At 47.7% G+C, this 27,933-nt stretch overlaps 10 protein-coding genes across 10 annotated transcripts; 7 read left to right on the forward strand and 3 right to left on the reverse strand.

Moving 5' to 3' along the window:
* Positions 1 to 1,313: 1,313 nt before the first annotated feature.
* On the reverse strand, positions 1,314 to 2,271 carry BDV27DRAFT_64751 (putative nuclear distribution protein RO10). The gene is made up of 2 exons (XM_032077185.1): positions 1,937 to 2,271; positions 1,314 to 1,882 (listed from the first exon to the last, which is right to left on the reverse strand). The coding sequence occupies exons 1-2, from the start codon at positions 2,166 to 2,168 to the stop codon at positions 1,476 to 1,478; spliced, it is 639 nt and encodes a 212-aa protein (XP_031930855.1). The 5' UTR covers positions 2,169 to 2,271; the 3' UTR covers positions 1,314 to 1,475.
* Positions 2,272 to 2,438: 167 nt separating this feature from the next.
* BDV27DRAFT_123400 (uncharacterized protein) lies at positions 2,439 to 5,613 on the reverse strand. Its single transcript, XM_032065863.1, has 7 exons — positions 5,199 to 5,613; positions 5,041 to 5,109; positions 4,929 to 4,962; positions 4,732 to 4,863; positions 3,434 to 4,666; positions 2,939 to 3,378; positions 2,439 to 2,891 (listed from the first exon to the last, which is right to left on the reverse strand). The coding sequence occupies exons 1-7, from the start codon at positions 5,283 to 5,285 to the stop codon at positions 2,556 to 2,558; spliced, it is 2,331 nt and encodes a 776-aa protein (XP_031930856.1). The 5' UTR covers positions 5,286 to 5,613; the 3' UTR covers positions 2,439 to 2,555.
* A 341-nt stretch (positions 5,614 to 5,954) lies between these two features.
* On the forward strand, positions 5,955 to 9,395 carry BDV27DRAFT_64761 (serine/threonine-protein kinase). Its single transcript, XM_032077186.1, has 4 exons — positions 5,955 to 6,893; positions 6,975 to 7,810; positions 7,912 to 8,529; positions 8,587 to 9,395. Exons 1-4 carry the CDS (start codon positions 6,493 to 6,495, stop codon positions 9,126 to 9,128), a joined length of 2,397 nt encoding a protein of 798 aa, XP_031930857.1. The 5' UTR covers positions 5,955 to 6,492; the 3' UTR covers positions 9,129 to 9,395.
* Positions 9,396 to 9,721: 326 nt separating this feature from the next.
* BDV27DRAFT_169198 (3-propionate hydroxylase) lies at positions 9,722 to 11,973 on the forward strand (the record flags this gene model as incomplete). The annotated part of the gene is made up of 7 exons (XM_032074971.1): positions 9,722 to 9,827; positions 9,893 to 10,134; positions 10,200 to 10,310; positions 10,384 to 10,528; positions 10,584 to 10,738; positions 10,806 to 10,963; positions 11,016 to 11,973. 7 exons carry the CDS (start codon positions 9,722 to 9,724, stop codon positions 11,923 to 11,925), a joined length of 1,827 nt encoding a protein of 608 aa, XP_031930858.1. The 3' UTR covers positions 11,926 to 11,973.
* A 695-nt stretch (positions 11,974 to 12,668) lies between these two features.
* Positions 12,669 to 15,018, forward strand: BDV27DRAFT_154666 (glycoside hydrolase superfamily; the record flags this gene model as incomplete). Its single annotated transcript, XM_032071997.1, has 6 exons — positions 12,669 to 13,153; positions 13,205 to 13,333; positions 13,392 to 13,500; positions 13,549 to 13,656; positions 13,758 to 14,197; positions 14,598 to 15,018. The coding sequence occupies 6 exons, from the start codon at positions 12,669 to 12,671 to the stop codon at positions 15,016 to 15,018; spliced, it is 1,692 nt and encodes a 563-aa protein (XP_031930859.1).
* An 861-nt stretch (positions 15,019 to 15,879) lies between these two features.
* Positions 15,880 to 18,634, forward strand: BDV27DRAFT_154667 (uncharacterized protein; the record flags this gene model as incomplete). The annotated part of the gene is made up of 6 exons (XM_032071998.1): positions 15,880 to 16,385; positions 16,439 to 16,515; positions 16,616 to 16,789; positions 16,845 to 16,869; positions 16,932 to 17,480; positions 17,545 to 18,634. The coding sequence occupies 6 exons, from the start codon at positions 15,880 to 15,882 to the stop codon at positions 18,632 to 18,634; spliced, it is 2,421 nt and encodes an 806-aa protein (XP_031930860.1).
* Positions 18,635 to 18,683: 49 nt separating this feature from the next.
* On the forward strand, positions 18,684 to 19,144 carry BDV27DRAFT_123408 (uncharacterized protein). Its single transcript, XM_032065864.1, has 2 exons — positions 18,684 to 18,718; positions 18,782 to 19,144. Exon 2 carries the CDS (start codon positions 18,826 to 18,828, stop codon positions 19,015 to 19,017), a length of 192 nt encoding a protein of 63 aa, XP_031930861.1. The 5' UTR covers positions 18,684 to 18,718; positions 18,782 to 18,825; the 3' UTR covers positions 19,018 to 19,144.
* Positions 19,145 to 19,475: 331 nt separating this feature from the next.
* On the forward strand, positions 19,476 to 20,881 carry BDV27DRAFT_123409 (DUF3500 domain-containing protein). The gene is made up of 2 exons (XM_032065865.1): positions 19,476 to 19,701; positions 19,754 to 20,881. Exons 1-2 carry the CDS (start codon positions 19,491 to 19,493, stop codon positions 20,842 to 20,844), a joined length of 1,302 nt encoding a protein of 433 aa, XP_031930862.1. The 5' UTR covers positions 19,476 to 19,490; the 3' UTR covers positions 20,845 to 20,881.
* Positions 20,882 to 21,740: 859 nt separating this feature from the next.
* Positions 21,741 to 23,651, forward strand: BDV27DRAFT_142545 (putative monooxygenase; the record flags this gene model as incomplete). The annotated part of the gene is made up of 8 exons (XM_032069966.1): positions 21,741 to 21,812; positions 21,892 to 22,020; positions 22,128 to 22,789; positions 22,844 to 22,899; positions 22,969 to 23,017; positions 23,086 to 23,275; positions 23,364 to 23,467; positions 23,540 to 23,651. 8 exons carry the CDS (start codon positions 21,741 to 21,743, stop codon positions 23,649 to 23,651), a joined length of 1,374 nt encoding a protein of 457 aa, XP_031930863.1.
* A 172-nt stretch (positions 23,652 to 23,823) lies between these two features.
* On the reverse strand, positions 23,824 to 27,826 carry BDV27DRAFT_142546 (RmlC-like cupin; the record flags this gene model as incomplete). Its single annotated transcript, XM_032069967.1, has 11 exons — positions 23,824 to 23,919; positions 23,977 to 24,265; positions 24,322 to 24,496; positions 24,546 to 24,880; positions 24,932 to 24,952; positions 25,002 to 25,113; positions 25,163 to 25,196; positions 25,280 to 26,081; positions 26,245 to 26,390; positions 26,740 to 27,462; positions 27,521 to 27,826. The coding sequence occupies 11 exons, from the start codon at positions 27,824 to 27,826 to the stop codon at positions 23,824 to 23,826; spliced, it is 3,039 nt and encodes a 1,012-aa protein (XP_031930864.1).
* Positions 27,827 to 27,933: the final 107 nt, after the last annotated feature.

Below are 27,933 nucleotides of genomic sequence, written 5' to 3' on the forward strand. Positions count from 1 at the left end.
GGCCAAAGAATTCTATTCCCTCATAGCCTATCATCTTGTCCCCACGTACACCCTCATTGTTACAAGTCCCCGTCGACTGAACTCTCCGAATGACAATTAAATGGCGCTGCCTATCATTATTACCATATAGTATGATTAGACCCATGGCACTCAAAGATCGAAATGAGATCTTGATTTAAACCTGTCCGAATGGATCCCCCTTCTCCGCTTGCGATGGACGACACGCAACTCGGTCTTTGCTTTAATAACTGTTAGTGCGGAGAGTGGATTCCTCTCATTAAATTCTGGCCAGGGCTGAGGCTGAAATGTGTGGCATGAGTGGCTTGACGGCATCATAAAAGAGTAAAGGATCAACATGGTGTCCAAATTTCATATCCACGAATGGATCCTGATTTATGGGACGTTGCTTGTAATCTGCATGAGTAGGTTTTGGGAAATCCTTCAGTTTTCATTACCATACTATTGATCCCTACACTTACTACACTAAATTGCTAATTAATGAGGTCCTATAGTCGGGATCCGGAAAACGAAAAGGGAACACCACAAAAGTAGGGCTACGTATTCACATGAAGAAGGCAACTGTAAGGCTTTTTTTTTTTTTTTGGGTGGAGTAAAGATGCAGAGAAATGGGAAAATGCAGAGAAATTTTGTTACTTTCTATCCATTGGTTTTCCTTGTTTCCAGTAATGGATGGGCCAGTGCCAGACCCGCATCCGTTCGCTCTTATCAAGCAACGCCCCAAAAAACTATATTCCATGTAGTCGCAGAACCCTACACTCGAAGATAACCTATTTTTTTCTGTCTGAACCTAGACCCATCCATGCCGTGGATCCAAAGACCCTGTTGCAACTCTTGGTCCGATAGGCAATACTTGCAGACCCCAATGTGCAGATACACTGGTCGTTTTAATTTAACAATTATGCACAACGCTTATTAGCCAAGAGATGGGGAAATTGCAACCGAGGCGAGGTATAAAATTCAATACCCACTCTATAACGATAATTTCGGCAAGATCCCAACTTCTCCGAGCTCCGGAAGCATGCAAGGGTCCATATGATGACCATGGGCTTCCTATGTGCCTTGCACCGTCATCTTATTGTAGTTCCGAAGAATCGTGCATGCTGATCGTGAGTATGTGTAGAAAAGTAAGCGGTCATGCACAAACCCCCTGCCTTGTTTTGTCGTGAGTCAACATCAGTCCTGAACAATTCTTTTCGATCGGCCTAGTTTTGCCATCTGCAATGGGTGTCTGTACCTTGCGCTCTCTGCAGGGGTTGCGGCCTTCTTCTAGACCAGGACAGCTTATGTGGTAATTTTGGTCACATAGTCATAGTTTCGTTCTTTCTAATATCCCGGAGATTACGTGAGAATCCACGACAGTAAACTAGGTGCTGCATCGATCCAAAGTACGAAAAATGTAAGCTATGAGGTATCACAAGTCGTAACGCACAAGACCAAAATCATCATCAAGTCGCTCAGAGTTCTTTCGCCCTCCGCTGCCTCATCACTTCCTCCCTTTTCACTTCCCGCTCAACATCCTCAAGGCGCCCTTCCCATTCCGCCCAGCATTCGCCACCCCCAACCAAAGCAACCTCATACCACCGCTGTAAAGCTCGCGCTGTCCGTACACGTAGTTCTGAGATCTGCTTCGCTTGTTCCTCCTGCACCTGCGCCAATTGATCCAATCGCGGCTGAAGCTGGATGAGGGAGGCCGATGTCTGCGTATCCGGGATCGGCAGATCGTTCAATGACGTGAGTCGCGAGGCGGTCTCTGGAAATGCGGAAGCATACGATAACACAATTGAGGCGAGATTCTGGGTTGTCAAGTTCTCGGGGAGGGTTTGCGGTGGTGTTGGGCGAAAGAGGTCGGGGAAGCGATCATCTAGAACGGTATATTAGTTTGTGCGTACAATGATAGTATGATGAGTTCACGTACGGAGAAGAAGTACATCCCGCACCGCGGGAATGTTTCGACTAAGTCTCTCGAGCTCTCGCTCTAGGCAGAGAAGACGACGCGAGACACTGTCATCGAGAGAAGCTGGTTTCGCGGGTGCGGTGGGAACACCTGTCCAATTTGCGTCGCCTGTGAGAAGGTAGGTGAGTCGCCGTAGGCGAGATTCGAGCAATTCAATTGTCGCCCCGGCTACTGCCTCGTTCTCGAGAGTCATTGTATATGTGTAGTAGTAATCTATGGAAACTGAGCGTCATCGTTAAATCAAACCTACGTTGGGGTTTGGATGCAAACATGGCATACAAACATGCCGAATAGGGGACTGTGTGGGGATGTTGTACTGTTTATGAACAGTCGTTGTAGATTGATTTATGTAGACGACAACGCGGGGCATGGGAACATTGATAAACCTAATGAATCCTGCTGATATTCTGCAGCTTTAACTCAAGTGGAGATATAAAGGTGGTTTACATTTGAACCGGCGTACTTGAGTTCTGTACTTGGTATATTGCAAAATATGTATCCTTAATACTTCGTATGTATCGCTCCCAACATATAGACACTGGTGATACATAGCAGCTACATCGTCGTCGCACTTTTACCATTACTGGTTCCATGCGGTACTGGTACCCGGCGAATATTGTACAGGACCTGCTGTACTACCCTGACCTAGCAGAGCTCGCCCTCCCCTTTCCTGCATTTCCTGGCCGGACTCCACCGCGTCACTGAAGCTTGAAACTTGATAGTCGAACACGTTCACATTTGCAGCGGCCGAGGTGGTTACTCGCTGATCATCGTGGGTTATTTCATTTATTTCTGTGCTCTCATCCTGGCGAGTGGCAGAGTTCAAGTCCTCATTCTGCCTGCCAGATGCATCTTCCGCCCGGTCTTGTTCTTTGAACTCAACGTCAAATGCTGCATTGTCTGCATTGACAAATTCCTAGACCCGTTAGCTTAAGTTTTAATTATAGAGATAAGCAGACATACCTGGAGTGGAGGTGGAATTGGCTCCTCTCGGAAATTCATCGCATTGCTATTAGCGTAGATGAGCAAAGCATTTTTGGATTCTTCACGAGCCGCTTTAAGGACTTCGATTTCTCGAACTTTGCGCGCCGTATATCCAATAACATCTGCATTCTTGGAAGTGGATGCATCACTCTGCTGTGACTCTGCTTGCCGAGCTTTTGTGTCATCTGTTGAAAAGCTGATCCGCCACCACTGCCATTCATCGACGGCTGTAGGTTCGGTGTCCGCCATCTTCGTATGGCTGCTAGGTCTTAATACGTAAGTTACGTGTGGTTCAGTACACACGCCACGCAGGGTATATTTATAATGAGGTGTTTTCCCTGAGATGTCCGACGGCTCAGTCAAGATCTTTGTGTAGCTTCGAAGGGTCTCAATAGCGCTCTCTCTTCTTTGAACCAGCTCTGTTAAAGGTAGCATTAGTACCCAAAAGCACGATTTCGAAAACGGAAGGTTTACCTTTCAGCTTATCATCAATCTTACTGGAGACTTCTCGCAGTTCATCTGCTAAACGTTTCGCCTCCGCGTTTGCCGCCTCTGGGCTCAAAGACAACCCATTTGCGCCGTTTGCAAGGCTCTTGGGCAATGTTACGGAGACAGCCGAAGCAGCCTTCTCTAGCGTTTCCTTCAGAGTCATCCCTTTACTGTGCATGGCAGACTTTGACGCCGAAAAGCGGTCGATTAGGTTCTCTATTTTGAATATCCCGTCATATTCATGGAGTCTTTGGGCACGAAAGTCGCGAGAGAAGTCCCTGGAGTCGGCGAGATATCGATCAGGGTAGAAGACCGCAGGGATCTTCACATCAACAGGTTTTGTACTGTCGGTGCTTTCCAGCTTGATAGTGAATATCTCCCCTACATGCTCCAACCATACATCGTCGAGCTCTTCACCAGGCCTGTCTGACCAAATGGCGCGATCCAAGACGTCATAGAGGGTTTGACCATGCTCGGGATCCACGAATGATTCAAGGATAAAGAAATCTTTGTGTATAGGTGTGTCATAAACGGTTAGAGGTCGTTTATATGCCTTCGACGAGAAAACAGTCGCCAACTGATTCCCAGGATCTGCTCGGACAGCGGCATCTTGCCATGTTTCCAAAAACCTGCCTATGCTGCCTTCCGAGTCGTATGTAGACATGCTCTTTAAACTTGCAAGAGCATCCACGCTACCAAAGGAGCGTTCCGTAATATCTAGAAAGGCGACTAGCCTCTGCGTTTCGTAGATGATATCATCCCAATCCGTGTCGCCATCGTGCGCATCCTGAATTGTAACTATTTTTGGAAGGTTTATAGTCTGTCCGTTCCACCACTGCGGGTCGTGCCCATAGTTCGAGAGGATCCTATTTCTCTGTAGGAGAGCTTCCCGAGCCAGGGGTATAGAGTGAAGGATGGTCAACAGCCCGCCTAGATATAGACTGTCTTCTGATGGACGCAGAAATGTTGGTTCGCCTTCCACTCTCTTACGGTCCCCCGGATTTGGACTGATGATGATTTCGCGAGCGCTTGAATTAAATAAAGTCATTGCCCATGCACCTTCATCATAAAAGTCACGGGTGGCCCGGCCAAAGTTCGACTTGTTTGAAGTTGTAACACCTGTCTCTTGTTGTCCAAGGTTTTGGTTCAAGGACATGGCCACTGCTTGTTGTAGCTCACGCTCTTCCTGCTCAGCAAGTGATAATCCTTTGTTGGGATCTGCCATAGCCCGGTAAGATCGAAGTTAGTGAGCTTGGTACAATTTCGCAGTGAGGTGGTCTCACCCGTAGCGTTCTGCGAAGGCGGAGGGGTCGCCTGTTGATACTCAGGTCCTTGTGCTTGCTCGCCTAATGTGGTCGGTGGGCGTGAGGGAGGAATTGAGCTGGTCACTGGGTCCGAGTGTTCGATATGAAACGCTGCGAATGGCAGACAATCAGTAAGCAAATGTATGTGGTCCGCGTCAAACCGGGGTTGGACGCACAGGGTATGTTTGGATCATTCAGGTAATTCGAGGCCTATAAAGAGAACGATTCTGGTCAGCAAAAATACCAAGTGAAACGAAATGCACCTGGAAAGAAAAATGGGAATGATACCTGTGTCTGCGGACCCGTGGGATCTTCGAAGTAAGCATTGATGGCTTTATTTGAGTTGAGGTCATTGGCCTGGGGTAGATGATACATTAGCACGCGAACCATAGTGAAGAATGACGGAAATTCTGGTAAAGGAAGAACAGGTGCGACTCAATACTAACTTTAAGGAAGCTGATTGCCTGTTCGCGACTTGTGCTTGTGAAGCTCACAAAGTTCGCAACGGCTTCCTCTGTTGGTTCAGATGCCATGATGGAGCTCTGCGCTATTGACCAGCAGCACAGATATGACAGGTTTGAAGAAGAGAAATAAATGCAACAATGAGGCTTGAAGAATTAATGATAGAAACAGGCACAGCCTCTCTTCCTGAGCACAAGGGGTGCAAAAGAAACCCAAAGCATGAAGGTTAATTGTTTGAACCGCTTGAGCTTCCCCACCACATGACATGCGGCTGCCAAGAACTAGAGAGCGTCGCTTTTCCGGTTCAGGGTAAATCATCAACATTCAATGTCTCCTGCATGACAAAAAGCTGGTGTATATGGACAGTACAGTACTCAACCACATAGCGTTGATATTAACAATTATCAAGAGTCAGTAAGTGAGTTTTAGACTCTTGAGAATATCAATGTTTCCTTCGCAAATTGCTACTTTAAAATTGAGCCCTGATGAAGTATAGTCACGGGGACCGTTAAATTTTGTTCTAAAAATACTGATAGTATAAGCGTGATCTACTACGAAATACATAGTGAATTTCCTCGGTACTCCAAACCACACATACGAAAGCCAATGTTGTATAAGAAGATAGTTATTAAGGGAAAAGGTGAAATTACCAAGATCCATAAAAAAAAGAGGGGATTTACGACGTTCTGGATACAGATCGAGGTTCTAGACTCTTAAACTATTGTTTTTCCCAGGTTCATAGCGTCTCCCAAATTAGCCGGTAAGATAATAACCTGATAATCCAGGCCATTGAACTACTCCTCATTTATCGCAATCCCACCAATTCTCACCAGCCATCCTACTCTTGATTCGTTTCTTTTTGTCTTCCTTTCGCCTGAAGAATCAACCCAATTCCCGATACAAATATAATCGTTTCCAGCGTCCGACTTCGCTCCCGTGTCTATGTGACTGGCCTTCCGCCCCTCCATCCCGCCCCGCCAGAGGTCAGGCTCTTTCTGCGTTGTCGGCTCTCTCCAGCGCTCCACTTTCACCAACCCTGAGCTGCTGTGGGGGAGAAACTGTTCTGTGTCGGTTTCGATTTTGTTTCTAATTGGCGTCCATCGAATCCGATTTAAGTGTACCTGGGCCCCGCGACGCATCATTTGACAATTTGAATTTTCTCCCATTCGGTTTTCCTCAAATATTTCATACGGTCGGAGTTCACCCCCGAGAACCACTCAAAATCCATCACGTCACGTTGTTCTCCCCGACCCTGCCGAACCGCTGCTGTCCGTTGGGATGGCCGCCGCTTTCGATGACGAAGACCTTTCGGTCCCCCTTCCATCATACGACCGCGATCGCCGTCGTGAACGTGCTCCTGGAGCGACTCCTCCCAATTCGAATTTCGCTGGTATGACAATGCCCCCGCCATCACGGCCTATCGGAAGGGGCGGTGATCCGTCAATGCAGTCCCCTGCGACCACGAGGGACATGCAGCGCCTCGATCAGTATCAAACCGTGAAGGTTCTAGGCGAGGGTTCTTTTGGTAAAGTCAAGTTGGCTATTCACCAACCTAGCGGTCGTCAGGTCGCTCTGAAGATCATATCTCGTCGCAAGCTGCTGTCGAGGGACATGGTTGGGCGTGTTGAACGTGAAATCCAGTACCTTCAATTGTTGCGACATCCGCACATTATCAAGCTGTATAGTCCATACCCCTTCTTGGAAGTTAGCAAGTTAGCCACGAGCGAACTAAATAGCTGACCGGCTCATGTCTATGACAGATACACCGTCATTGCAACTAAAACCGACATTGTCATGGTCCTAGAATATGCGGAACGTGAACTTTTCGATTACCTGGTGAAGAGGGGCAGATGCAATGACGCCGAAGCTCGCAAGTTCTTCCAGCAGATAATTTGTGCTGTGGAATACTGCCACCGCCATAAGATCGTTCATCGGGATCTGAAGCCTGAGAACTTGCTCATTGATAGTGAAAAGAACGTCAAAATCGCTGATTTCGGGTTGAGCAACATTATGACAGATGGGAACTTCCTCAAGACCAGCTGTGGTAGCCCGAACTATGCAGCACCTGAAGTCATTTCCGGGAAGCTTTACGCGGGGCCTGAGGTGGATGTCTGGAGCTGTGGAGTCATTCTCTACGTGCTTTTAGTGGGACGGCTTCCATTCGACGATGATTATATTCCGGCGCTTTTCAAGAAAATTGCCGCTGGCAATTTCCATATGCCTCCTTATATATCTTCCGGAGCCGCCCGGCTAATTAGGTCAATGCTACAGGTGCACCCAGTTCATAGACTTACAATTCCTGAAATTCGCCAGGACCCATGGTTCCAAAAGGATCTTCCGAAATATCTTCAGCCGCCGCCTGAGGAATTTATTGCAACAGGCGTGGATCCTAACAAGGCCATCGATCCACGCAAAATTGCGCCCGGGAAGCCGATATCAGTACAACACAAAATTCACCAGGTTGCCATCGCCAAGTTGGAACGAAATATGGGATATGGTCGTGAGGATATTGAGGACGCCCTGAAAAATCCTGAACCCAGTGCAATCAAAGATGCCTTCTTTATCATCGTAGAAAATGAGATGATGCAAACTAACTGTGAGTTTTGAGAGATATTCTCTACCCCCTCTTCTCTCCCAGAATCCGGATATCGATAGAGGCTGCTTGAGTGACGGTAGTATGCTAATATTTTGCCCTAGCGCCTACTGATGAGAATTTGATGCCCTCTGCACCCCTGCCACCTTCGGATCGGACATCACACTCGTCGGCAGCAGCTGGCCGGACTACTGCTGCTCACTCACAAGGAGCTCCGGCCGGGCCGCCTACCAGAACTCGAAGTGGTTCACAGCGCCAGCCGTTCCAATTACATCAGCCAAGTGATTCGGATGACCTGGAAACATCACGCGTAAGCCATGTTAGGATTTTGCCAACTAGTTTACCTTACGTCCATGACCAACTGATGGAGCAACGCGAGCGGGAACGGAGAGCTCGCGCTGCAGACCGTCTGGCGGAAGAGCAAGCTCGGTCAGGCTTGGATGCCCATGAAGATCCACATCGGTCTGGCCTTGATGGGCGTTCTTTAGATGAACAGGAGGCAACAGCCAAGGCCCTGAAGCCTCATTCTCGCAGCATCGTCGATCTAGACAAGCTGCGCCTCGAACCACCCGAAGTTCGTAATGCCCCGCATCAACCCAGGAAAACTCGGAAATGGCAATTTGGGATCCGGTCTCGTAACCAACCATACGAGGCAATGCTTTATCTCTATAAAGCTATTGCAGCGCAGAGAGGACGATGGGAAATCCTTCCAGCCGAGTCAGGTTAGTTCGTCTGTAGCTCAAAGCTTTGGTTTAGTCTAAACTAATCATGTTGTCAAGGTACTCAAATAGGTTCTCAGTCTCCAGATGAACCCACACCGCTCCAAAGCAAGTATCCGGATCTACCTTCGGACTACTACATCCCAAAGGATCCGTGGTTCATACGGGCCCGTCTCTTGAAAGAAGGCGTCAAAGCACCTGGCTCGTCTGGCAGCGTGCATAGCAGCAGGAGTGATATCAGCGAACTTCGTCGGAGGTTCAATTTGACCGGTGGGCCATCCTCAGTGGATGAGAAAAGCCACAGCCCCAATGAACATTGGAGCACATCAGGCCCTTCCTCCGCTTCGCAACATCATTCAATTCCGCGTGTTGCTTACGGTGTCTGGGTCTTCGTCGATATCCAGTTGTATCAACTGGAGGAAAATAACTACATGGTGGACTTCAAGTGTGATGGATACCAGAACGTGATTCGCGCGGAGAGCGATACCGAATGGCATCCTATTAGCAAAAGATTCCGGAACAAGGAAAAAGAGATAACTAGCCCTTATCCGTTCCTTGATGTTGCCTCTGATCTCGTGGCACAATTAGCGGTGGCAAGCTAGATTGCCGGTGGTCCTGATATTGGGATTAATTGATCGGCGTACTAGGGGAAATCGGTGCATCTGGCGCGGCGTTCTGATTCTTTAACTATTCTACTTTCCTGCCTTTGCTTGAGTTGTTGCATGTCAGCGGACAAAAAGTCGGTCGACAAAAGAAGTTGCAGGTTTTTGAATATATAAGCAGCCGATTTTACATACTGTTCGTAATATTATTGTCTACTTATCATACCAGACTATGGTTTCAAATCAACGCGTTCCCACTGTCTTCAATATCTCGCTAAAGTACTTATATAATGCTGGCTGAGCTCCATGGGGTTTCTTCATCGAATGCATTATTTCCGACTTCCCCACTCGCCCTTCCCACCCTGAGTGGGGAATCTCTATGCAGGGGATATCAAGGAATGCGAATTTCTGATAGGTAGGTAAATTCAGGAATTCTGAAAATGACTCGCTCCTCATAAATTGTGAGAGGCAAACGTCGGACTTCTGAGGGAATTAGCTGCTAATCTAATAGCAAGGTATGTAAACCTTGAAAGAACGACATCGGTTCACCATATCTTCGGGCCGTCATTCAATTACCCAAAAATCGTTGGAGAATGTCCCCCATTCAAAATATAGTCACCCATGATGATGTCCCTATCTTAATCATAGGAAGTGGCCCCTGTGGTCTCTTACTCGCGTTTATGCTCGCGCGGCTCGGAGGTAATTAATTATCTCTACTCTAGCACCAATCATTATTGTGTACGGCACTAACCCTCTTAATTAAGTCCGGACATTGATCGTCGAACGCTATCCCACTAGACTAGATGCACCAAAGGCCCACGCACTGTCACCCAGATCACTGGAGCTATGCCGCCAATTCGGGTTGGATGTCAACAAGATCCGCAGCATTGGGGCAAATCGTGAAGACGCTCACTGGGTAAACTTCGTTACTAGTTTGAGCGGGAAGCTTGTCGGTAGACTTCCATATGAGCGGATGGACGCTGGGGTCTTGAATGACACGCCTACGGTTCGTAATATGTGTCTCAGTGTTTAGTCTTGTGCCATTATATATGAACGCTAACGCTGACTTAGATGATACACAACATTCCCCAGCCGGAATTCGAGGATCTGGTTGCTCGAGAATTGTCAAACCATGGCCTTGTGGAAGTGCGCAAAAACCATTCTTTTGTTCAGTTGGAAAATGTACACATATGAAGATCACCCTTCCCCGAATAGTCTGTAGACAGACCTGACTTGGTATCTCCGTGGGTTCAAGCGTAGTGATTGTGTTCTGGTTAGCATTGAGGTTCGCTCCACCCAGCGAGTGTATACTGTGAGATGCTCTTACTTAGTGGGTTGCGACGGGGCGAAGAGTGCCGTTAGGAGGTTCCTAGGTATAGAGAGTGAGGGAGGAGATTCATGTGAGTTCAAACCAAGAAGCTCGGAGCTCTAAGGAACCGTTGACAATATATCTAGACGAAACTATGATGACCATACATATCAATGCTGACATGGGTCCCGTTATTAAAGAACGGGTGGGCATGCTGCATTGGGTGATAGATCCCGAAGTATCTGGCTTTATAATAGGCTACGATCTATCAGGGAATCAAGTACTAATATGTAACTTCGATGTATGTGCAAAAGGCATACTAGATCCATCTTCGATGTTATACACTGACAGGACCGCCCGTTATGTAGAGCATCACACATCCAGTTGAGTCGTGGAATGAGGCACTTTGTCACAAGGTGGTCAACGCTGCCATAGGCACTAATATCCCTTATGATGTGCTCAGCTACCGACCCTGGATTCTGGATAGAAAAGTAGCCAAATCGTACAGAGTCAATCGGGTCTTCTTGTAAGTACCATAGGGTTGCTTGTTTGGCACCTTCTAATAATACTACTGGCAGAGCTGGGGATGCTGCTCATTCCTTCCCTCCGACTGGAGGCCTCGGGTTGAACAGTGGCTTGGGCGATGTGCACAACCTCGCATACAAATTAGCAGCAGTGCTTCGTGGACTTGGCGGGGACTCACTCCTGGACAGCTACGAGTTCGACCGGCGACACGTGGCAACGGTAAACTCACATCAGAGCGTTAAGAATGAGAAGCAGATATTCGGGCTGTTAAGAGCTTTTGGGACCACTGACCTGAATGTGGATGTAGCAAGGCGAAATTTGTACCGGAACATCGAAGACCCTCATGCGATGAAAGAAATCAACCAAGGTATTGAGAACCAACGAGAGCATTTTGATAATTTAGGTCTCCATATAGGCTACACTTACGGCGTTCACCGGGTCCCTGAGAGTGCATCAATCTACCGTCCAGTCTGTATTCGTGGGGGACGCCTGCCTCATGCTTGGGTTAGACTTTACGCACGAGAGGAAATAGCGTTACCTCCGATTGATTCATCCTACGTGGCCGAGCTCTCGTCGGAGGAAGTTCAATTGAAACGATACTCGACGCTGGATCTCTGCACATTCGATGCCTTTACTTTGATTGCGGACCAGGGTACGGCTCTACATTGGAAACAAGCCCTGAAGGAGATGCGCGAATGTCTTCCTGCAGATATATCAAATAAATTGAGAATTCGCTTGGTTATTCGAGGCTCGGATTTTGACCTTCAACCTGGCAGAAATAGCGAAGACTGGGTTCAACTCACAAAGTTGTACGATGGGTATTCTATACTGGTCCGTCCAGATCAGCACATCTTGGAATGCTTTAAGTTCCCGGCAGGACATAGTGGGCTTCTGAAGGTGCTGAGAGAGCATTTGGCGTGGGACGTTGTGGCCCCGATATGGGACAAAGTTGACAGTGTTTGATAGGGGTACATACCTAAGCATTTTAATCAATGGTTGTTGCTTTGTGTACCAGGAGTCGAGGGGGGAAGTTCTATCTAACTAGACAAGTGGATGTCCATACCTTGCCTGTCCTCGAAGACATCTCACAGACGTGATGCAGCGTAGTACAACGGGTAGTCCATCAAATTAACCAGGAGCAGCAACCTATTGACGTGGCTCTACAGTTGTTACCCCAGAACTGGAGATGTTGGATGTCTTCGAAAATATGTGACACTTTGCGGAGAACTGCAGAGATCCCTTAATTCTCACCACAGACACACACAGACACACACACACACACACACACACACACACACACAGGGCATTCCTTACTCCATCTCCGAGTCTCGCACTCATCGATCGGCTTATATCCGAAAGCCAGAACTACATCTGTATGGAGGCTTTGTTGTATATGGATGTAGAGAGGAGCATGACAAAAGAATTATCCGACATCGAAAACGTATATTTAGGTTTCATCGCACCCCATAGGTGCTTTTCCAGGACTGAATGATCAACACTCTCTTATCGTAGATCTCCAGAGTCCTCTTCCTCTCCATCACACCCCATGACTTCCCCGCATACGTGTGGCAAGCTGGATAAAAGCCTACAAACCATGAGGGTTGACATCATTGCACAGAACCCCCCCGCAAATCGACATGAACTAGCTCTAGATATCTCTTTCTACAATTAACCGGAGAAGCCCCTCCAGGATATTGTAACATGGGATGAATATTCTATTCTGGTTCGCGGGGAACGCATGCTTTTTTTCTCCGGCGAATTTCATCCTTGCTAGGCCCGGACCGTATATCAATGCCGAGGTCTCTGGTGGTGGCTTCCCCGGTTGGGTCCAACGGATCGAGGGCAGTGTTCGAACAACTGACCCATCTTTTTTAAATGCTATAGAGAATTATATATCCACCATTGGTGGACTCATTAGCAAAGCGCAGATCACCAATGGAGGACCGGTTATCTTGTTCCAGCCAGAGAACGAATACTCGGTGTGTGAAGGAGCCCCCAGTGATGAGGATCTTAACTTTTGTCTCGAGAAAAACTACATGGCAGCCATTAAACAACAATTTAGAGATGCAGGGGTTGTTGTGCCGTTTGTCAACAACGACGCCGTAGCTCTGGGTAATTGGGCACCTGGGACTGGTAAAGGGGCTGTTGATATCTATGGGTTTGACAATTATCCCTTTGGATGGGGCAACGGGTGCATGTTAAGCATTTGGGCTTTATCGTTGATGCAGCTGATACATTGTAGATGCGAGTCCAGAGAATTGGACACAGATTACAGACCCTTGACACAGTACAACTTTACCCAGCATCAGTCTATGAGTTTTGGGACCCCGTTTTCCCTCATCGAGCTCCAGGGAGGTGCTCCAGATCAATGGTATGTGACACACAATTTCATTATTGCGGCAGCCAGCAATGATTTACCATTTGTATAGGGGTGACACGGGCGTTGATGTCTGCGCCGAGATGGTAAGTAACATCTTTGCAAGAGTATTTTACAAGATTAATTACGGTTTCCGCATCACTATTTTCAACCTTTACATGGTTTGTCAGTTCAGCCGTTCTGTTCCATAACTTGACTGACTCTCCCAGATGCTTGGCGGCACTAACTGGGGTAATTTGGGATATTCATCTGGGTATACTTCTTACGATGTCGGCGCACCTATCATGGAGGACCGACAGATCACTCGAGTTCCTATAGTGGCTGCTATACGAATACAAGCGTGTTAATGACAACTCGCCTTCAAGGAGCAAAAACCAATTCCTACATCATACGCCATTCAAACTATATCATCAAGCAGTCAACATCCTACAAATGGCAGGTTAATACGAGCCAGGGGAATATCACAGTCCCTCAACTGGGAGGTTTTTTGACTCTCCATGGACGTGACTCCAGATTCCATGTTACAGGCTATGATTTAGGAGTCGTCATCCTGGTCTATTCAACTGCGGAAATCTTCACCTGGAGAAGGCATGGGTCTAAGTCTGTCCTCGTCCTGTACGGTGGCGAAGGCGAGACCTATGAGTTCGCGGTGGATAGCAGCATCGGGAATGCAACAATCATCGAAGGCTCTAATGTCAGGGTTGGGAAAAAGGGGACAATATTTGTCATGCAGTGGGATGTCATACCTTTTCGACAAGTCGTACATTTTGGAGAGCATCTGAACGTTTATGTACTTTGGTGGAACGAGGCCTATCGATACTGGGTTATGGACCTCCCTGCTTCTGATCCATTGGGCCTGTATGCTTCTCTCCATCACGAACAAACTCATCTGTGATTGTCAAGAGTGGGTATCTATTACGCAATGCTTCTATTTCAGGGAGCGCCCTACATTTGACGGGCGATATCAACACAACATCGACCGTCGGGGTTATCTCAGCCCCTCCAGGTTGCTGTTCGGACGTGCTGTTTAACGGAAACCATCTTCAAAACATCAGCAATACAAATGATAGGGTGAGTGGAGTGGTACCGTATATAGACCCGAAAATAGCCTTACCAGAACTGGACAGTCTGGAATGGGGATGCATTGATTCGCTACCGGAAATCCAACCTATATATGACGACGATCTCTGGACATCGTGCAATCGCACTTCATCCAACAACCCTCGTAATCTGACCACTCCAACCTCTCATACTCTAGCGACTACGGTTATCATGCCGGCTCAGTATTGAATACCAACACCATGAAATCGCCGCGCGGCCTCCTAGATTATGATCTATCCAGCCATGACTCGAAATCTGACGTCTCGTGGAAAATCACTGGTAACCTCGGCGGGGAGCAGTATCGCGACCACGGCCGTGGTCCCTTGAACGAAGGGTCTGTTTTTGTGGAGAGGCAGGGCTACCATCTTCCAGGGGCCCTGAATTCGACTAAAGCAGGATGGCAGGCCCGGACCCCACAGGAAGGCCTCTCAGCAGCCGGAGTTGGCCTTTTCGCGACCACATTCTCACTTGACTACCCGCAAGGATATGACATCCCCACCAGTGTAGTGTTCAATCTGTTGACACAAACGACAAGTCGGGGGCTTTTCAGATCCAAACTATTTGTCAATGGGTGGTAGTTTGGGAAGTATAGTATGTCACCATCCTGTCCACTCACCAAAGCAGTACTGTGAATCCATATTTTTTCTGCTCCCACATGTACACATGTATTAATTTTGAAGCCATAAGCCAACTAACCTGGATACAGTAAATAATATCGGCCCTCAGACTGAATACCCTATATCGGAAGGCATCCTCAATCATCACGGAGAGAATTACCTCGCTATTACCTTCTGGGCCCTGGAAGAAAATGGGGCAAAGTTAAACGGGATCCAAATACAGAGCAAGGCTGTTGTGCAGAGTGGATATAGGAAGCCGGTATTGGTCGCTGGGCAGACATATTCACCTAGAGAAGGAGCATACTGAGTAATAAGAGCGTCTTATGATGACTGCTTTGTCCATTATTGAAGTGAGAATGGAGAGACTGGAGGGGTGTCTTGGTAGGCATTGAATCTTTGACTTCTTTCTCTTGCGGGGCTATTTGGCTCATTGGAAATTCTCAAATAAACTGTAGGCTCCATACCAGACGCAGCAGGCGCTTCCTACCGAAAGAAACTTGGAATTCTAGGGGCAGACCATATATTCAGACAATAACATGGCGATTATGCATTTCTCGTGAAATAGGTACCAAATCTTCAGTTCTCGTATGGGCGGTAAGGCTGTGCATCTCCAAGAAATGCGGGCTTATTTATTAGTATATCTTTACCAACACCAATCAGAACGGGACTTAAAATTGATCACCTTTGCCCCGCATAAGCAATTCAATTCTTTGATCACTTCAGCAAAATTTTCAATCAACGCCCAGCTATCTTGGAGGTAATCGGTGCAGCTGGACACTTTTCGCGACGACTTCCCGACATTCAAACATCCGAACCCCCTCTATGATTGCTTTCAAATCTACGCTAGAAACTACACAAGAAGCACTGAGCCTCATCTTCGAACAGACAGGTGTTACCGGGCAGGCTGGAATGGCGGACCCCCTCGCAATAACCGGATTGATTCTTCAAGTTATAGAAACTGCGGGCCAGGTATATAGATATTGCAAGGAGGTCAAGAATGCCGACAATGAGATCCGAGAATTATTTGGCGAGCTTTTCGCTCTAAAGGCAGTTCTTGAGCAAATGAGTAGAGAAATGCAAGGTACCCTGGACATACAGGATCCCAAGTCTGCACAATCGCTTTCGTCAGAATCGTTTCGACACGCCTTGCTTAGTGCGAACGGCATCTTGAAAGATATCCTTGACGATTTGATGAAAAGACAAGCACGAGGAAAGTCATTCTTTAAGCAGTTAGGATGGCCCGGGAAGAAAGAGAAGCTTCAAGATAGCATCGTCCAACTTGAGCGGCTCAAAAGTTATTTTATCTTGGTTATGGTGAATGAGAACTCGTATGTTTCCCCATTCTATAAATTTCTGGGACTGGGGCTAATTATATCATCAGGGCAATGGACAAGGAGGTCCTATCGTCAATTAACTACTTGACGGACCTGGGAACGCTGATGAGACAAGATAGTCAAAGTGAGATATTAAAAGAACTTCCATTCCTATTCGATTTGAGCTTTAGGATAATCGTCTCTTTTCAAATTTTTCGAGCACCATCTAACAGCTTCTTTCATAGAGGACCTGCGTCAGAAGATAAGGGAATGGATATGTCCGTTTGATGTGGAAACAAGTCATCGCAAAGCACGGTCTGTATGCCAGGCTGGCACTGGATCTTGGTTTATCGATGGTCCTTTTCAACGATGGTTTCGCGGACAGGAGAAGTCTCGGGTGCTCTATCTTGAGGGCAAATGTAAGCTTTGGCTTCCCGATGATTCACTAAATCTACGTACTAACCATTCGTTTAGCTGGCTCTGGAAAAACAGTTCTCTGGTATGCTCGACTCTTGGAATAATTTCATATCTTATACAGTCGTTAACATGCACTGGCTACAGTTCGACTGCTATAGAAGAGGCAAGGAAGGCCACCCAAAGCACAGACTTCAGCTTAGCACTATTTACGTACTGCTCGTTTCAGCTCAGTGCTTCCCAGAAGCTGGTTCATGTTCTCGGTGCTTTACTCGCGCAGCTTTCCGATCGCTTTCCACAAGCCCTTGACGTACTGGAGCCTGACTTTAGGAAGAAGTCACTTCCTTCTCCGAATACACTTCTCCAGATACTTCGCAATTATGCGCGTGAGCTAAAGCGGCTGTATATCTTTGTCGATGCTGTTAATGAGAGCGATGAGTGTGAAGACATTATAGGGACATTGCTAACCCTCGCAGAATCTGAATATCAGATACATGTGATGGCTACCAGTACTGCAGCTTCAGTGACACTGAGTAAGGATGACCTCCTGAGAGCACAAATGAAACCATCTTCAAATCAGAACGACATTCAGGATTTCGTAAACGCGCAGTTGGAGACACGACCAAGCCTTCGTTATCTCCCTCCACACACCAAACGAGATATAACTACCACACTTATAACCAAGGCCAACGGAATGTAAGCGCGACCATCGGAATTCATAATGTAAATAAGTTGCATTTTCAACTAACCGCCAACGTAGGTTTCGATACGTTCAGTGTCAGATTGACCTGCTCAGCGCCCAAGCAACCGGTCGAGGTGTCCGGAAGGCGCTCGCGACATTGCCAGAAAGCTTAAACGGAACGTACGAAGTGATTCTTGGACAGATTCCCCCGTATAGCCGTGAACTAGCAAGAGATATACTTCTCTGGCTTACATTTAGCCGGCAACCAATAACTTTGTCGGCATTGAGCGAAGCTGTGGTCATCGTCAAGGGAGATAAATTTCTAGACGACGAATGCAGGCTATATTCACCCACAGTCATCCTGAAGATATGCCAGGGACTAGTAGCGTATGATGAGGTGACTTCGGTTATAACATTAGCCCACTCCTCGGTCAAAGCATTCCTTACATCCGACGCTATCAGACAAGGCCCTGCCGGATACTACAGTTTGCAGGAGGTTGAGGCTACACGATGTATCTTTCAGAAATGCTTGACGTACTTGATGTTTGATTCATTCCAGAAACCATGCCGAAGCCGACATGCCCTTAGAAGGCGTCTGAAGGAGTTTCCACTGTTGAACTATGCCTCCATGACCTGGGGACAGTATTGTGGATTGCATGCTCCTGCTGGTTTCGCGCTTGAGGACTCTGAATTGGACGAGATAATGGCCTTCTTCGCAACATGTGCTCTACACAGTGGCGGTAACTTTAGATCCTGGGTCCAGGTCTTGATCCCCGAGGCTGCTACTGAAGAGGCTTGGTCCACAGAGCCACTGTACTATGCGGCTTCATTTGGGATGACGCTCGTCGTGGAAAGGCTTATAAAAAGCGGCATCAATTTGGACTCCCCTGGTGGCCGGCACGATGCCACTGCCCTTACAGTCGCGTCATACAGAGGGCAGCAGGCAGTGGTCCAGATGCTACTTGATGCAGGTGCAGACCCGAACTTAAAAGATTGCCATGGAATAACAAGCCTCGAGTGGGCGAAGAGGAAAGGTCACCACGAGGTTGAAATGCTGTTATTTGAATATGGTGCTCAGGCTCAACTAGGGTATTCCAAGGTAGTCGTGTCAAGAAATGCGCAGCTGGCAGATAACGACGACAGCGACTCTGACGGTCATGAGGAGTGATCGAGATAGAAGGCAGTTCAGTGTACAATGCAAATGCCTCCAGAGGAATCGGAATGCGGCGTTGATCAAATCCCCAGCAGGCCGCTGGTCAGCTGGAGTAAGCATACAAAGTCTGTGCAAGGGCTTCCTTCATTGTTTCATACTTACTTGTTAGTTGGTCTGCTTTCCTAGAGTTTGGGTGAATAGATAGAATGTCGGGTCACGAAGTGCGACTCCCTCGGCATGAGAAAGACAGACAGGTAGAATATTCGGCGCTAGCTGGACATTCAGTTATTGCTGCTTGTATTTATCAACTGTCATTTTTTTTGTTTTTATTTTTTTGCGTTAGACATCGCATGGAAGACACATCTCAAGTAACTGATACCAATAGCAAAAAGTTATAAGAAGGGCAGTAGAACAACCTGATCAAACTTTCAATTGATGCTGCTGTGCATCATGGAAAAGCTTATCAGAGTGCTAACACCAAAGACGGTACTTGGACCTATACTAACCAAGGAAAATGACGTGAACCACAAGATGGATATAGCATTATACGTGAATCGGTAGAACTACCGAGGGGGGCCTTCACCATAATATGCGTAAGCCCTAGCAACATCACCCCACAGGTCCAACCCCAGGAATTAGGAATCCGTAGTACGTTTGCTTTTTCTTGAAATGGAATCAACGGCCGACGGGTAAGGAGTTTGCCGCTCTCCACAGCGCAGTTGTGGGGAAGGTGTGGAGAGAACGCCACGGGGGATCATCCGATATGGGGAAATAAAAATCCAAGTATAAATAAGCTGCATTTAAAACGTAGCGCCCCTCCTCTTCTCCAACTTTCTTCAACCAGTCAAATCTACTTCAATTGCTATCCAACATGACACGCGCGCAATCAGACAAGCCTACGGGCGAGTACCGCCAATATCTACCCGACCTGAGCCTGAAACGCTTCCAGGTAATGCGCACTCAAGATGCGCATGAATATGCCCATGATTTCAAGACACTCCACAACCCACCATGGTTGCATGCGCTGTACATGCACTGGCTGGATTTGTTGCAGGAGCCATTTAAGGGTGTCACAACTGATGGTATGGTATATCCTTTCCCGCAATTGCTATTCTGTTACTAATATTCGACAAGGAAATGTCCGACCCGGGCTCTTCACATTACAAGATGAAGACATTCCCATCGGCAAAATAGTAAGCGCAGTTGAGTCGCTACTCTCCATAGTAGACGACAAACAACGCCAAGCACTCTCATATCACATCGACTCTCCCGAATGGCGCACATGGTCAAACCCCGAATTCCTCCTCAGCCACAAAGGTCTCCGTCTCGATGAAGTCAACACCGAAACCCGCGACACAATTCTCAATGTGCTCAGGGCCACGTTATCACCAGAAGGCTACGACAAAGCCATTAAAGCTATGCGCATCAACCACTTCCTCGGCGAGCTCGTCGAATCACCAAAGGTGATGAACGAGTTCTCCTACAACTTCGTCCTGTTCGGACGCCCCTCCACCACTAGACCCTGGGGCTGGTCATTCTACGGCCACCATCTCTGTCTAAATGTGTTCTTGTACAAGGGCCAGATCGTCGCCTCGCCGTGGTTCACGGGCGCAGAACCCAATGAGATCGACTCCGGTCCGTATGCAGGCACCCGCATTATGCAGGTGGAGGAGGAACTCGGTCTCCGACTTATGCAGTCGCTCAGTCCAGATCTCCGGCGGGAGGCTCGCGTGTACGCTGATATGCATGACCCCGCAATGCCACCTGGTCGCTGGAACAAGGATGATCAGCGGCATGTGTGTGGTGCGTATCGGGACAACCGAGAGGTTCCGTACGAGGGTATCCTCGCTTCATCGCTCAACGAGGAGCAGAAGAAGTTGCTTTACGGTATCTTGGAGCAGTATCTACTCTACCTTCCCGAGCGGTCCCGGAAGATGAAGTTGGATCACATCCGGCAATTCGAGTCCGAGACATATTTCTCCTGGATTGGTGGTTTTGGCGATGAGGATCCGTTCTACTATCGGATTCAGAGCCCTATTATCCTCGTTGAGTTTGATCACCACTCTGGCGTCTTTTTGAACAATGAAGAGCCGAAGAAGTTCCACATTCATACTTTGCTGCGCACGCCTAATGGAGGTGACTACGGATATGCCCTGCGGCCGTTGATTCCCGCTGTGGAGGGAATAGTGGGGAAGGACATTACGTGGGAGAAGTCGGCTCTCTAGGGTGTACCGATGTTGATATTAGATGATGTTATGCAATAGATTGTATATAGTGAGCATATGAGATACTAGATCGTGCCAAATGAAGCGTCCATGATATGTTGACTTCCATCTTGCCGGCTGGCCCACTCTCCATAAATGCCGATATACCCGAGCATATTGTGTCAACCCAGATCCACCCGGCATTGGTTTACCCATGAAATTGCCTGTGGAGAATTCGCCACTGGACCGTACGATCAATGGTCACCACTGTCGAGAGCTATGGTGTAATTCGCATGTGTAGACCTATGACTCGGATCTGCCGAGAGGCTCGGACTATTGCCTGTCTGTACCTGCTGATAGGGCTCGGATATCAGAAGCTTTGTGATGGTCTATTTTATGAAACAACCACATAGCTATGAAGCATTTGCAATACTACCAAGACTAGGTTTTTCAAGCAGAAAATGAGAACACACCACAATAAAGTAACAGCTCTATAAAAAATCCTAAGATTATGTATTATATAAAGAATGTACCTCAATCCAATAAAAACCATGTAGCCCAAAAACTCACCACGGAAACTGATAAGCTATACATGACACATGTATCATGTATGTACCCCAAAAGCTCAGACCAACGCCCTAACCACCAGCTCCAAATTAGCCCGGGGCCCCATATCAACCTCAGATAGGATCCTCCTTGTCTAGCCCAATCAAAACCTAACTAAAAGATGTCAAAAACAGCCGCCAGGTTCTGCCCAGCCGTGGAATATCCGATAGCGTCGGCAATTCCGACCCCGGTAATGCCTTCACGATCGTCTGATTGGATGCCGGATTGCTCGTATTTGAGCTTCATTTGCCCCCTTGCGCTGGCTGTTATGTGCAAATCAATTTGAAAATCCTAGTAAGCAGCGCATCTCAATGTTCGACTACATTTATCGTCTTTTAACTAGGTTATCGGGAGGAAAGCCGCGCAAGGAGGAAACAACCATGGTAAGTTCATCGCGTCGTCCGGTTAAACATAGAGAATACCAAAAAAAAAAAAAAAAAAAAAGGCTAACTTAATGGAAAGGTCCCGGAAGACGCCCACCTTCACATTATCATAGTCGGCGCAGGCCTCAGTGGCCTCGCGACAGCTATATCCTGCGCTACATCCGGCCATACAGTCGAAGTTATTGAGCAAGCAAAGGAACTGGCCGAGGTACATACACATACACATACAATATACGCCACGCGCCTCCCCCTCCCCAGATCCACTTTCATAACCTCCCCGATATAGAAGCTCCAAAAGCTAATAATAATATCCAGGTCGGCGCGGGCCTCCAAATAACCCCCAACGCCTCCCGCCTCTTCAACCACTGGCGCCTCCCATCATCTCTCTGGAAATCCGCCGCCGAACCAACAGCCCTAACCGTCCATAAATACACCGGTCAAATCCTCGCCCACGAAGACCAATTCCATACCAACATCCGCTCAAAATACCAAGCCCCCTTCATCGATCTCCACCGCGTCGACCTCCAACAAGCGCTCTTCACCCGCGCGCAAGACCTCGGCGTGAAATTCCACCTCAACGAGCGGGTCGATCGCCTCGATTTCGACTCCACCACTGTCTACACACTCTCCGGGAAGACTTACAGTGGCGATCTGATCGTCGCGGCGGACGGGCTGTGGTCAAAATGTCGGGAGTGTTTCGAGGGCAGGAAGGACGATCCTCTGCCGACGGGTGATTTGGCATATCGCATTGTGCTCAGGGCTGAGGAGATCACGGATCCAAAACTGAGGGCATGGGTTGAGAACCCGGAGTGTCATTTCTGGGTTGGGCCCGGGGCGCATGCGGTGGCTTATTCGTTGCGTGGAGGAAACATGTTTAATATTGTGCTTCTTGTGCCAGATAATTTACCCCCCGGAGTATCGAGGCAGGAGGGGAGTGTGGAGGAGATGAAGGCGCTCTTTGAGGGATGGGATCCTGTGTATGTTTCTTCCTTCTCCTGGGAAAGGGAATTTGACTGACATGGTCCGTCTAGGTTGAACCAGTTCCTTAGTTATGTCGACACGGTCGATAAGTGGAAGCTGATGCATCGTATGTCCCTTCTTCCATTGTTGTTTCCCCCCCCCTTTCATTGGGTGTTTTGCTAATCATTTGATACAGATGGCGAAATGGAATCCTGGATTAACGACAAATCCAACCTCGTCTTTATGTACGCTCTTTTCCCCACACCTCTTTATTTAACCTATCTCTCTCAGCAATTCTAACTAATAATCCCAGCGGCGACTCCTGCCACCCAATGCTCCCCTACCTAGCCCAAGGTGCAAACTCCTCCCTCGAGGACGGTGCCGTCCTCGGCGGCCTCCTAGGCCACATGAAGAGTAAATCACAACTTCCAGAGATTCTCCGCTTATACGAGAGTTTGAGGAAGTCTAGAGGGGAGGCGATTGTTAAGGAGACGTTTAAACAGGTAAGGCCTATGTCTCTCTTGCTCTATCTTCTCCCCTTTAATCTTTACTTGGCTCATGGGAAAAATTAAAACTAACGAATCACTGTAGAGAAACGATTTCCACATGTACAACGGACCCGAGCAGGAAAAGAGAGATGAGATTTTCTTGTCACAGTTGGGGAAGGAAATTAAGGGGGCGTTTCCTAGTCGATGGTGAGTTACTTTTCCCTTTTTCTTCTGAGTGTTTTGTGGTCGTTGGCCTGGTGCTGATGGGTATGTGTATAGGACGTGTCCTGAGGTGCAGCCCTGGTTGTATGGGTACGATGCGCTGCAGGAGGTGGAGAAGGCTGTTGTGCAGAATCCAGAGTTATTTTTGAAGAAGAAGGCGAATCTTTAGATCTGTTTTCTTTTTGATATTTTGAGATGTGCGTATGTATGGTCAATTTGATGTGCTAGATTTATAGGGATTTTGACATTGTGAGTTCCGGTCGTAGATAAATGTATGGGCGATTTGGGGTGGCGTATGTACAAAATCGAAATATTTAGCTACGAATAACATTATTTTACAATCAATTGTCTAACATAGGCAGTCCCCCTATATCATCGAAGAGCCGCGCGATTCCTTCAAACGAACAATCCGGAAATCCAAAGCCATGAGCCCATTCCTGTCACGTTGCCGTTAGGTTCCGAAGGCATTGAATAGAGAAACAAAAGTCACATACCGGTATGTCAAATGTACCCTGACTAGGAGTCTCCGCTGCATATGCCGGAACACTTCCCTCAATGTTCGCCATACTTGATTGGGCGTCCGACAAGCTAAATTCCCTGAGATAACGCTTGATAAGATCAACGGACTTCCGTGCCACGACAGATTCATCCATTGCTTCCAAGATTTCCAGCGCCCTCTCCACGGATCGTCGCCATGGGATAGTTTCAGGGCACATGCCAAGCTTAATCATGGGGAGTAACAGTGTTGATGTGGCGAACATCACGTACGTTGTGTTATACCACCTATGAAATAAGATTAGGGTGGAAGGAAATCTGAGAATATCATGGGTAGAACATACCAGCACCGAAAGAACGTGTGGACTCGGTAGATATCGTAGATGACTTCAATTGTTTTCATCGCAGCATCGAGACACTTCCCGATAGCCTGTTCCAGCTCGATCGGTGGGTGTCTTAATTTGCGTGTAAAGTGACTCAGGAATGGACGAAACAGGAGCATCTTGACGTTATAATAGCCTATCTGGATTAGTCGTGACTTTCGAATTGTTCACGGTGGATGACTTACGAATGCCCAAGACTAACCGTTGCCGGCGAGCCCACTTTGGGTCTCGCAGTGCACCGCTAGATGCTCGTTGTCTCAGGACATCCGGCTTAATTCTTTCAGGGAGTCTCAACATCCATCGATCCAACTCAGCCTCGATTTGCAGCGCAACCTGCAATTTATCCTGCAAAGTGATGCGTGAATGATAGATTTGCACAGACACCTTTCGAATCATTTGTGCAAAATCAACCATCCATGGTATGATGGCGTATTCGGAATCGTCTCTTTCCGGTAGAGCTCGATTGTGGTATTCATCCATTCCTAGAGTGTCGGGACGGCCAACAGAAAAGCTCATCTCACTGCTTCATAAGTATACATCACAGAGATTTACAACTTCAGAAAGGACTCACATCTCGAGAGAGAATAGACCCCTGTAGATCATTAGCACTGGCGATACCGAATAATTCTAGGTGTACCTACCACCAAGTCTTCGAGATCCAACCCGCCCGTTGCTCTGTGGAGTTACGCACTTCCCTGTTGAAACCAGCAGCTAGACAGGTGCGTATAGCAAGGCCCAAGTACATATAAGCCACTACCAGACATTAGCAATACGATATTACCATAAGGATAGGATAACTGACAGTTCGGGTTGAGCTCGTTTTGGCAAATTTTAGCCTATCCACGTTAGCCAAATTGTGTGTGTGTGTGTGTGTGTGTGTGTGTGTGTGTGTCTGTGAATAGATAGAAGCCATGCATACCATGAGGTACAAGCACTGGACTGTGTCCAGATTATTCGAAAACTGCAAATAGTTCAGATAGACTTGAGCTTCACCGAACAACTTCCGGCTCCACTCGAAACGAGTTAATCCTCCCAGTCGCTCCTCATCCCAAACACGAACCAAGGCACCAAATGAGAGAATGCTCAGATACAACGCGACAAAACTTGGTTCTGGTTGTTTAGTTCGGTTGAACCACAGATCATGGGCTCGCAGGCAGAAGTCCTCTTTGTCAATCAGAGGATGAATAAAGTGGATGTTCTCGAAATATCCGTTCATAAATGCATGAGCCTGCTCAAAGTAGTAGTTATGTTCATGAAGTGCTGCGGGTTGCGCTGGACCAGCCGTGTATGAGGGTGAGAAGCTTGAATTATGTAGTGTCGAGACTATAGAATACTCCGGCACACCACTGAGACTATGTCGCTCTTGAGTTCGTCTGGGCTCATGTCTCTTTTGAAGATGACCTATTAATGCAGTTGACGATGTGCTACCGTGGAACTCGATACCATTGGTATGGTGGTTAAGCTCGCTGATTTCATCCTCCACGGAGTCCCCGGCCTCATCATGGTTGTCGTAGGACAGTGGTATCTCTTCTCTTGGAGTCGAGCCATGTCGAGGCATAGAACATGGGGTCGCATCTATTATGGAATGGGGCACCTGTCTGGTTTCAGGGGCTGTCGCTTCTCTCTGAGACTGAGGAGAGCGCTGCGAAGCAATCTCAGATTCAGCCACCCGAAGCTTTGCGGAAAGCTCGTCTACTTTCTTCTCTAGATCGGAAACATAGCTAATAAACGCCATCAGAGACGTTACCACAGCACACCAGGAATGATAACTCACCTGACTGAGCGGTCATTTTCACGCTGTCGGTAATTCCCTTGATATACGCAACTGATGCCGCTTTCTGTGCAGGTTAGATCTATTCCTTGAGAGGAGGCTAGATGGATGACATACTCTTACAGTGCGAGCAAGGGTATGATTCATCGCATTTATATTTCTTTAGTCTGCACCTGTCGCAGGCTTGAGCAGCACGCGGCCGCTTCGCCCTTGGTGGACCAGAATCATCCACTGTGGTACGAATTGATGATGACGATCGCTGCGTCTGGCGTTGCATCATCCATTTATAGTCATATCCGTTACATCCAGATATGTTGTACGTATGTATGTATGGGGTGATGATGCTGGGATGTGCATCTGGACAAACACAGCGTACAGAGAGAGTATGCGACGCGACAAAAAAAATGATCGGAATTGCCGAACACCAACTCAACTGCCGACCTGCCTAGCCGTCACATGACAGCCCCGCGGGGTGCCCCGCGGGGAAGTTAAAACACTATTATGGCCTAACTTTTTAATTTGTTTGAGTAATTTATATTGAATTCGGGGTATTGACTAGCGAAAGGAGACATGGGCGGTGACAGTAACTATTACAAGGTGATTTCCACATTGAGCTCCTTTGCAACAGATCCGACCTGTGCCGAATCCCATTCCAACTCCGTATCAGGCAGAACAACGCCTTCAAATGGCTTCCCCAACCGATGCACCAGGCTCTCAATACCATTGCCATCTGTGAAAGACCAGACACGCACGTACCTGCTGTTGAAAGCTAGAGCAAATGTCTGCCCTGCTGGAATGACCACCGTCTCGCCTTCACGAAAGACGGCATCCGGTACGCCCTTCAGACGGACGACCAGGGTTCCCTCTTGAATACACAAGCAGTGATCCACGTTTTGGAACGTCATATCCTTTGATAGTAGTGAAGGGCCATACTCGTTGGATGATTCAATGCTTGAAATTGCGCACACCCCGTCACTCTGGGTCGTTGTGATAAATGGCCGAGACATAACACCTCCCAACATCCACCTTGGGCCGGTGTTGGCACGTAAGTAAAACGGCTGCGAGGAATCCGGGAGACGTTCATCATCTTTTGTCCAGTCTCCTAAATCTGGGGGTTGGTAGTTTGGTTGGAAAACAACATCAAACTTTTCCTTCGCAGCCATAACCTTGGGTATCAACAGGGACTTTAAATCACGGTCGTCACTCTCGGGAACAAGTAGCCCTTCGTAGGGCTCAGAGACGTGTCGGAAGAAATCAACCCAGTCACCGGGTGTGATCAGGCCGTAGATTTCCGTATGCGGACCTAACATTTCGGGATTATGAACGACTGTCTAGCGATGTGTCAGATCTTGCTTCTCTTTCTATGCAGAATATGCGGAAGTGAAGTACCGGCGGCACATATGCAAAGTCACCTGGGCCCATGATGCGGCATTTATCTCCATTCCATAACTTCAGATAGCCTTTCGTAACTAAAAACACGTCGTGGGCGTGGTTGTGGTAATGGAATCCCGGTGCGTCGGACAGCACTGCGCCACTTTGGAAAACAGCCATTAAGCCATCTGTCTGCTTTGAAGATGCCAGAATGCGAAATACCCCCTTACTGCCAGGAATTGTGATACGCTCCCCCTCCAATTGAGGGATTGCGTAGGGAACCCTCGACGGAGGGGGGAGTTTCGTCCATGAGATACTAGCCATAATGAGATGAGATGAAAGTTCTGAAATCAACTGCAGAGTGTTTAGAAATCTAAGGCTTCCAGTCGCGAAAAAGGGGGCTTCATATTGATCGACCTGATGGACATGTA

This window comes from Aspergillus caelatus (assembly GCF_009193585.1).
Source record: "Aspergillus caelatus strain CBS 763.97 unplaced genomic scaffold BDV27scaffold_31, whole genome shotgun sequence".
NCBI classification, from domain to species: Eukaryota; Fungi; Ascomycota; class Eurotiomycetes; order Eurotiales; family Aspergillaceae; genus Aspergillus; species Aspergillus caelatus.